This window comes from Dipteris shenzhenensis, chromosome 1 (genome assembly GCF_047967505.1).
Source record: "Dipteris shenzhenensis isolate YYH24624 ecotype China chromosome 1, Dip_SZ_1.0, whole genome shotgun sequence".
Classification (NCBI taxonomy): Eukaryota; Viridiplantae; Streptophyta; class Polypodiopsida; order Gleicheniales; family Dipteridaceae; genus Dipteris; species Dipteris shenzhenensis.
The window spans coordinates 23977132-23986936 of record NC_141596.1 but is presented as its reverse complement, the minus strand read 5'-3'; the positions used below and the strand labels follow the sequence as shown (position 1 = coordinate 23986936).

The following is a 9805-nucleotide window of genomic DNA, read 5'->3' as shown; positions in this document are numbered from 1 at the left end:
GGGGCAGCTCTATTCCAAGAGGGCAGACCTGTAGCTTTTGAGAGTAAGAAGCTAGACGACACTCAGTATCGTTGGCCCACACTGGAGAAGGAACTTTATGTAGTAGTGTATGCTCTCAAGGTTTGGAGACACTACTTGTATGGTTCAAAGTTTCTTGTATGGACTGATCACCAGTCAATTAAGTATGTGTGTGATGGATCAGAATTGAGAGGAAGGAAAGCTAGATGGGCAGAGTTAATGCAGGATTTTGATTTCGACATACGTTATCGTAAGGGTTCGTTGAATAGTGTGGCGGATGCCTTAAGTCAAGTTAAGTTTGTAAATGCTTTGTTATTTACGGAAATATCCTCAGACCTATTTCAATCCTTGAGAGGGCTATACGCAACTGATAGTCATTTCAGTTCTTATTGGCAGAGAGTCTAGGATGGGAGCTCCATGGTTGACCAGGACTCAGGGATTGTGCCACCTAGGATACAGGTGGCGGGAGGTCAGTGGATGATTAGGAACGGCTTGCTGTTCCGAAATGAAAAGATTTGTGTGCCTAATGTTCTGGACCTTAAATCCAAGATTCTCTGGGAGTGTCATGATGCTCCTAGTGCGGGACATCCAGGTATACATAGGACTCTGTCTCTTGTGAAGCATACCTTTTATTGGCCTAAGATGCGTGCATTTATAGAGAACTATGTAGTAGGTTGCCGGGTTTGTCAGGTTACTAAGGCTGAACGCCTTAGAAGCGCGGGCTTATTACAGCCATTACAGATTCCAAGTAATAAATGGGAAAGTATTTCCATGGATTTTATTACTGGTTTACCTCGAACGCGCAAGGGTCATGACTCTATTTGGGTCATAGTAGACCGTTTGACAAAAATGGCTAGATTCTTACCTACAAGAACAACTATTTCAGCTGTTCAGTTGGCTCACGAGTTTGTGGACCACTTGTTCAAGCTGTATGGTTTGCCATCTGACATAGTCAGTGACAGGGACTCAAAGTTTACAAGTAACTTCTGGACACTTGTATTTGAGAAGTTGGAAACTACTCTAAGTATGAGTTCCTCGGATCATGCACAATCCGATGGCAGTACAGAAAAGGTCAACCAGTTGGTTGAAGACATGCTTCGGGCATATGTATCTAAGAGACAGTCTTCATGGGAAGATTATCTACCCATGATTGAATTTGCTTACAACAGTGCAAAGCATTCTAGTACAGGTTACAGTCCTTTTATGCTTATGTACGGGTTTCAACCTAAGTCACCAGTTATGGTAGGATTAAAAGGGATTCAAAATGATGCTGCTAAGAACTTCTTGCAAGACATGCAGGAGATGTTGCAGTTTGCCAAGGAGTCTATTAGAAGTGCCCAAGATCGGGACAGATTTTATGCTAATAGACATCGTTCACCCAGAGAGTTCTCTGAAGGAACGATGGTATATTTGAGAATTCCTAAGGAATCCAAGAGCCTAAGTACTGGTTTGGTTCCGAAATTATCCCCCAGATACTGTGGTTCTTTCAAGGTCATTAAAAGATTTGGACCAGTTGCATATCGACTAGAATTGCCTCCTGATGTTAAAGTACATCCAGTCTTTCATGTCAGTAGACTGAAAGAAGTATTGGGTGCAGATGATCAACTTGTTTCTCCTCATGAGATTATAGAAGTTACAGATTTGACTTTTATTCCTCACGAACCTGAATCTATTCTTGAATTTCGTGAAAGACATTCGAAATCGTACTATCACGGAATACAAGATCAAGTGGAAGGATCGTGTTGAGGAGGATGCAACATGGGAGACATTACAAAACCTCCAAAGAACATTTCCGGATTTCTTAGCGAACTCAGGAGTGAGTTCTTAGAGGAGGGGGAGTATGTCATGTGCACGGATTGGTATCTGACGTGTACTAGGTACACAGAACTAGCTCAGGTTAGCCTGGGGAGGCTTAGAGTTAGGCAGGCTTGATTCTCGGGTTGAGTGGCAAGGGCACGAACTATTTATAGGTCTTCGCTATTTTTGGCGCCAGGGCCCGAGTCTATAAAAGAGGCCCAGGGGGTTCAGTTCTCAGTGTGCAGTTGGGAGCAAGTCTCGTTCCCAGGTGCTAGGTCTGATCCTGGATTGAGTCGCAGACGCGCGCCTGCATCTTAGCGTAGCCCAAGGCCCAGTGGCAGATCCAGGGCTTCACAGCGCCACCTGGTGGTATGGGACACCAGGCTGGTTTGGATCTGATTGGGAGTTCGTGCCAGTAGCTCAGCTCGTGGCTCGGAGGGGACATCTTCTGATTCGGGATCACATCCCGTAGATGTCACGGTTGGGTGGTGAGCAGCCTGCTCAGTTCTGATGTTGTGTGTTGTTATTTTGCAGATCAGGGGTTTCAGGAGTGCTGGGACGTGTCAATGGGTGCTGAGGTATCTAAAGGATACTTGCACCTACGGGATCACCTACACCAAAGGCATCGAACTAGGCGGGTTCTGTGACAGTGATTGGGCGGGTGATGCTGACACCAGAAGATCGACAACAGGGTATTGTTTTTTACTTGCATCTGGTGCCATCTCTTGGTTGAGTAAGAAACAACCCATAGTGGCCCTTTCATCTACAGAGGCAAAGTACAGAGCTGCGTGTACAGCAGCCTGTGAGACACTGTGGTTGAGGTGGATTCTGGAGGACATGGACGTATGTCAGGAGGACGCAACAGTGCTGATGTGCGACAATCAGAGTTGCATAGCCATTGCCAAGAATCCAGTGTACCATGCGCGGACCAAGCACATGGAAGTTCATTACCACTTTGTCCGAGAGCTCATCATCGACGACGTGATCGAGCTCATGTACTGCCCGATTGCCGATAACTTGTCCGACCTCTTCACGAAGGCACTCCCTCGAGAACAGATGGAGCACCTCATCAAACGCATGGGGATTGGCCCACAGTTGTGACATTGAGGAGGGGTGTTAGAAACTCAGTGTGCCCACCTGTGAGCCCCCGATTTGAGGGGACAAGGGGCAGTGAGAGGTAGGGGGGCTGGGAGAGAGTGACTCAGGCCAGAAACAGAGGCAGAAAGAGGCGACCAACACACGGGCTGGTCGCTGCCTGCAACAGCAGGAATATAAGGGGCCTTAGGCCTCACTTGGAGGCTTCTGCAGCTGCACAGACTGGCTGCACAGGGCACCCTTAAATAGGGGCCTGTGGTAGGCCAAGTCGGCCCAACCAGGGCCACCGACCAGGGCCAACCCTGGTCGGTTTTCTAGGGCCCACTTGGTCGGCCACCAGACAGGGTACTGACCCTGCTGGTCGGTCAACTCAAGGGGCCTGGGCAGTGCCTATAAAAGGCCCACTTCTTCAGTATTCTCCAGCACTTTGCTGTATTTTGTATTGCTCCCTGTGAGCTGTTTTTTCTGCCCACCATCCGGTGGATGAATATTCTCTCTCTCTCTCTCTCTCTCTCTCTCTCTCTCTCTCTCCGTCCAAGTTATTTCTGAGTGAGTGTTTGTTGCATCTGTGATCATCTATCTGAGTTGAGTGTGTGTAAGAGTTGGAGAGATCTTGGGTGGAGGTTTGAGTGATTCATTCCCTCCGATTCTCTAACAGCAACTTAGACCTGGGGGCCCCTGCATTGTTCCCCCTTGGGCCTTTAACACAGGGGCTATGGGGTTCGAAGGGGGTGAAAAATAGAGGCTCTTCGAAGCTCATTTTGGAGTTGCGCTAATGCACGGCTATCCATAGCTTGGTCCCTTTCAAATTGTAAGATTGTCGGAGAAGCTTGACCGGTAAATCTAGTGTAATGATAGCTTGTACTATAGAGTTCTGAATACCAGTTGCTCCATCATCATCATCGTTAATCGCACATTCAATGCTAGGCATGGCTGCTTTGACATGTGCTAAAGTTTGTACCAGCCTTCAGAGAGCCCCCCTACTCTAATCTTCAGTGCATTGTCACGTCTGGCTTTGATCTCTTTCTGGATATCAGTTTTACTTGCCTTTGTATCAACCTCCACAGTCACTTCTTTCCTAATTGTTTGTTACTTCAGTGTGAACGAGATCTTGACTAGTTGAGGGGTATGGGGAGAAGCGTTGCAAGCCTTCACTACCTCCTCTATTACTGCCTGCTTGCCAGGTCCTTCAAGAACCTGAAGTCTAGCTGTCACAGCTGTAAGATCCATCTTTAACTTTTTCACCTCTTTCAATAATGGGCTGGTCATAATGCACATTTACTATTGTTTGTTCATGCTCATTGCATGAAGGGTTGACAGGGCTTCCTAGGGCTACCTTGCTACCACATGAGGCTCAAGCAGCGGGCTGCAACTGTGAAGTCACCCCTGCACTACCCCGTGCTGCCCTACCATTCCTCTCTCCTTTCTTTTTTGACTTTGTTCTTACCCTTGTGATTGCAGAGTTGAGGAGTGGGAGGCTGCACATCAAGGGAAAGGTCAAGGGGGGATTGGGGTGTTATTGTGGGGGGGAGGGGGTTTTGCAGGAAGTAGAGAATGCTTTACGTTCAGAAGTGAAGGTTAGCATGTGGTCAAATAAAGAAGGGCTGTGCGACAGGACGAAAGATGTGGCGAAGAAGGAAGAATATGTTGCAGGGCTGAGCAGGGAAGGGCAGCCAAGGCCCTAGGGTGAGGGAAGGAGAGGCACGAAATTGCTTGGTAAAGGATGAATTGACACTTAGATTTCTAGCATTAAAAACGTGCATACAATGGTAATTGAGTACGATGTTATGGTTTTTGCAAAGCCAAATACACAGTATGTGATAAGGGACAACTAGAAAGCTAGTGGGTATTGCATGTTAAGGAATCCCAGACCTCTTATAAAATGGTGTGTGTGTACTTTCTTCGATGTATATTATAGCTATAAACACTCTTGAGATTAGAAACACAATAGACTTTCCGAATTATTTTTTTGAAGATTACCATTTGTGATCTTAAAAGCAGTGCGAATGGACCTGAGCTCAACCTGCTACCTCTGTGGAGATATTGCTTTCCTTCCTTTCAAACATTATCAAAGGTTGTTCACCTTTGACAGGGAACAAGTAGTTAGCACTATTAATAGAGACAATATCACTTTATATGGGTGTCCTTGGTGTGGCATATGCTGGTCCAAACCTTGGTACTAAATGCTCGTGTGGAGGATTTCTCTTTGTTTCGAACATGTGTAATAGATTGGCTGCATTTGCTACTTCAGATGGAGGTGGATCATCTTGTATATATAGTGCAATTTTTATTTCATTCATATTTCATTCAGAAGTTTTGATTAAAGTTGTTGGCTGAATGCAACAGAAGGACCAGCCTGGAAGGTGAAGCAAAGAGGTTTTTGTAGTATTGGGAGCAGCATGATTTTCATGTCTCCATTGTAGAATGAAACAAATCCACATTGAAATGGACGAGGAATGGGGGTGCAGTGTTGAGGAACTTGATTCATTAGAGGAGAATGCAAAGAGGCGACTTGCGGAGAAACAATATGCTTCGTCATTGGCTTCGCCTCCTCACACAGGTCCTACATCCTCGCCATCCAGCTCACCTGCCAAAGCCCGTGCTCTTCCAAAGAGCCTGTATTCTTCACCTGGGAAAAGCTCTCAAAGATCATTACCCATAAAGTTATTCCAAGACAGACCTGGAAGAATTGGGCTAGAGACTCAATATAACCCAAGTCTTGTTGCAGCATTGAAAACAGTGCCAGGGCACGAATGGGATCAAACTAGAAGGGCGTGGACTTATCCTGAAAATAAGCTGGAAGATGTTTGCGCAGCAATCTCTTCATTGTCCACCGTTACAACTAGCATTGAAGCAGTCCCGCCTCTTCTTTTGCCAAGAGTTCAACAGAAAGGAATCAGTTCAGGATCAATTTCTTCTACTTTGTCTCAAAGCTCTCCAAACCAGTCTGCAAGTAGCATCTCCGGTCATAAAGTGAAACGGTCTCTCACAATGACAGTACAATTATACCTGATGAGTTCTGACCTTATTGCTGCACGCAATCCTTATCATGACAGTATCAAAGAAGCATGCCAATCTGTTTCAGGAAGAGCTTGGAACTTGGAAGAAAGAGTGTGGACATTTCCTAGGGCTAGCCTCGAAGAACTTGTGCAGGCACTTCGAAAGATATCAAACCCTTCAATTGTTATTGAGGCTATACTTCCCTTAGTGCTACCTGAGTGTTTTCATCTCCCAAACAATGAAAGTACTCGGTGCTCACAACAGGAAGAAGCACCAGTATCACTATCTTCTGAGGTAGCCCCATGGTCAATACCAAGGAAGCAAGGAGATGCTCAAGATGCTAGATTGCAAAATCAGAAATTGCAAGATAGTTCTACTGTTAAGGTTGCTGTTAAATTGATACTCCATAACAGTGGTAATATTGCTGCAAAATGCGAATATGAACCCCGACTGGTGGCTGCACTGAAGTCAATAGCAAGAGCAGAATGGCATGCCAGGGAGAGATTGTGGGTTTTCCCTTTCTCTTCTTTGCAGGAAGCGGAGAAAAAAATTTCCAGTATTGATGGTCTTATTGTTAACCTGGAACGTCTGGAGCCACTTGTAAGACGTGCTCTTGAAGCATCTTTGACCATGCCTGATCTAAGAGAAAAATATTGCAACATACCGGTTGAGCTTGAAAAACGATTGCTGCCTTTCCAGCGTGAGGGTGTAAGTTTCACGTTACAGCATGGAGGACGATCGCTTATTGCAGATGAGATGGGGTTGGGCAAGACTTTGCAAGCGATTGCATTTACAACATGCTTTGTAGATGATTGGCCGGTGCTTGTAATCACACCTTCATCACTACGGCTCCATTGGGCTGCAATGATCAGTCAGTGGCTGAACATTCCATCCAGTGACATTCTGGTGGTAATGTCTCAATGTTACGGATCCAACAGAGAGGGATTCAATATTGTACAGACTGCTGGAAGACAACCGGTGAGGCTCGATGGGCTGTTTAACATTGTGTCATATGAACTTGTATCGAAACTGCAAGATGAGATTGTGCATACAGACTTTAAGATTGTTATTGCTGATGAGGCCCACTATATGAAAAATGCGCAAGCTAAGAGGACAGCTGTTTGTGTACCCTTATTGCAGCGATGTAAGTATGCCTTGCTTCTAACCGGTACTCCGGCATTGTCACGACCGATTGAGCTATTTAAACAGCTAGAGGCCTTGCAATCTGGCACATACCGAAATGTACATGAGTACGGAAAGCGGTATTGCATGGGTGGACATTTTGGTGTATATCAAGGGGCCAGTAATTGTGAGGAGCTGCATGCTTTGATGAAGTCTACAATTATGATAAGAAGGTTAAAGAAGGAAGTTCTATCGGAGCTTCCGCTCAAACGGCGGCAACAGATTTACCTTACATTAGATGAGAGGGGATTGAAACAGATGCGCGCTCTTTTTTATGAGTTGGAAGCAGTAAAGAGGGAACTAAAAAACTGCAAGTCTCAGGAAGATGCTGAAAGTTTGAGATATTCTCAGAGGCAACTTATAAGTAAGATTTACACTGAGTCGGCAGAAGTAAAAGTCCCAGCTGTGATGGACTATCTATCTACTATAGTTGAGGCTGATTGTAAGTTTCTCATCTTTGCACATCATAAAATTATGCTTGATGGGATTGAGCAGTTTCTTATGAAGAAGAAGGTTGGGTATATCAGAATTGATGGGGGCACACTAGCGTCATTACGGCAAACACTAGTGGCAAGATTTCAAGAGAATGAAAGTGTGAAGGCTGCAGTGCTTGGTATTCGAGCCGCAGGTGTAGGCCTGAATTTGACTGCAGCAAGCTCAGTCATATTTGCAGAAATGTCATGGACTCCAGGGGACCTCGTGCAAGCAGAAGACCGAGCACATCGTATAGGGCAAGTTTCTTCGGTCAATGTATATTATTTACATGCTCATGATACAGTAGATGACCTTATTTGGGATAGTGTGCAACACAAGCTGGAGAATGTTGGCCAGGTTTTAGATGGGAAAGAAGATAGTCTGCACGTGGCTCCCGCAGCACGCCATCATCAGTGCTTACCCTCTGGACAGTCTACTTTGAAAGCGTTCTTGCGTCGCTGCAATAGCCCACCAGCTGCAGACTGTACATCTGATGGGAGCAATGCGGAGCATGGGATGTTAAAGAAGAGAAAATATGATACAATGTCAGAGGAGAAAGATGATCTTGGAATATAGAAGTCAGGTGTTATTCATAATTTATGAGACAGGCCCCACCATAACAAAGCTTAGTCCTTTTGCATTGCATGCTTTCAGAAATTTGTTAAGCATGCATGTATGCTTGCATGTGCACACACGATATGCATATAAAATATTATCCCGAAATGTCTCTATTCGGATGGGTTTTTTCTTTGTGAAACTCGGTATCCCACCTTTACATATACCCTTCCTCTAGCCCCCACATACCATCCAAGTCCAGTCATTACCTGGCTTTGTTTCATTATTTCTCTTTCTTTTTGGGAGAGAGAGAGAGAGAGAGAGAGAGAGAGAGAGAGAGAGAGTTTCTATTAAAGTCTTCGAAAGATCGATGGAGAATCTGATACAAACAAGCTGAAATGGAGGTACTAAACGAGCATCAACACCCATACTACATGCTACATGCTAGATAGCTATAAGAGCATCACTATAGAGTCATAACATCAATATGACCCTCCCCATCATCACTATCCTCATATGTCATCAGAGTACAAAGCAAAGCTTGGTCCAATGTCATGGAAGACCAATCGATTGATGAGGTAGCTATAGTATAAAATAAAAAATAAAGCGTCATCAACTATTTGTGGGTGTTGTGTGGCGCGATCTCCTAGCAGAGGCCCTGTGTTGGACTAGGGATACAGTAACCCTTGTCTGTCGTGTCCCAACCTTGAACATGGAGGGGACATCTCTAAGTATAATTTGCATGTTTGTCCTATATTGGGTGTATTGTGTCATTGGCTTTGGGTCCCGCCTGTGTTGGGTGCCCGTGGGGTTATAACTTGTGCGGTTCGCTTGGAAAAACCTTGTGATCATACTTTGAGAAGAGTCTCAGTACGTCTAGTACTTATCTTTGTGATCTAGGAAGGTGCTCTTGACGTCTAAGTGCCTCATGGATGAAGCTTCTCTCTCTCTCTCTCTTTCTCTCTCTCTCTCTCTCTGTCATATTAGAGATAGCTTCGGGATGCTCTTCCGCTTCCTCGCCTTCCGTACCAATGATGCTTGGTCGGTCTTTAGGAGGCGTCTAGGCCTATGAGACAAAGCACAAAAAAAAAAGCAGCTACCACATTTGAGTACTAGAGAGTGAACAGAGCGCACAAGGCATCTCTTGAGAGTGCATAGAGCATCTCCGAGATTATTTTAACTAGCTATAACCTAGTGTAAATATCATTTTCATCATTTTAAGATTGAGTCTTTGGGTCTAGGCTTGAAGTTTCCGATTTCTCCCTTTCTTTCTCTATAGATAACCCATTTCCCTTCCTTCCGAGCATCCTCTACTTCAGTCGATTCTATTTTGCCTTGAGTTGAATCAAGGTGAGCTCCTTTGAGATCCAAATCTTGGTGCCTTTCATCTTGTTACTCAAGAACGTTACCCCTTACAGGCTTGTCATTGAATGCTACTTGTGCTTCCGCCCCCTTTTACAGTTGCAAAGTATGCCATCTAAAGGAAAATTTCCTTAACAAGATCAATATTTTCTGCTGTGCACCCATCTCTAGCATATCAACCCTCAGGGAGCCCCTTATGCATAGACTTGGGGCATCGGCAGTCCTAGTTTCTTGTTTACCCCCCTCCCCATACACGTCCTTGTACTGATTTTATTATTTACTACTACGATAGTAGATACCAATTGTGATGCCGGTACTACTG

The 9805-nt window shown here is 45.0% G+C and overlaps 1 protein-coding gene across 1 annotated transcript; it reads left to right on the top strand.

The window, feature by feature from the left end:
* The first annotated feature begins 4963 nt into the window (after positions 1–4963).
* On the top strand, positions 4964–8283 carry CHR18 (chromatin remodeling factor18). The gene is made up of 2 exons (XM_087373438.1): positions 4964–4984; positions 5257–8283. Exon 2 carries the CDS (start codon positions 5335–5337, stop codon positions 8140–8142), a length of 2808 nt encoding a protein of 935 aa, XP_087229564.1. The 5' UTR covers positions 4964–4984; positions 5257–5334; the 3' UTR covers positions 8143–8283.
* The last annotated feature ends 1522 nt before the right edge of the window (positions 8284–9805 follow it).

Bases quoted from the DNA above. Each gene is read 5' to 3' on its own strand.
- CHR18 (XM_087373438.1), top strand. From the start codon at position 5,335: ATGAAACAAATCCACATTGAAATGGACGAGGAATGGGGGTGCAGTGTT.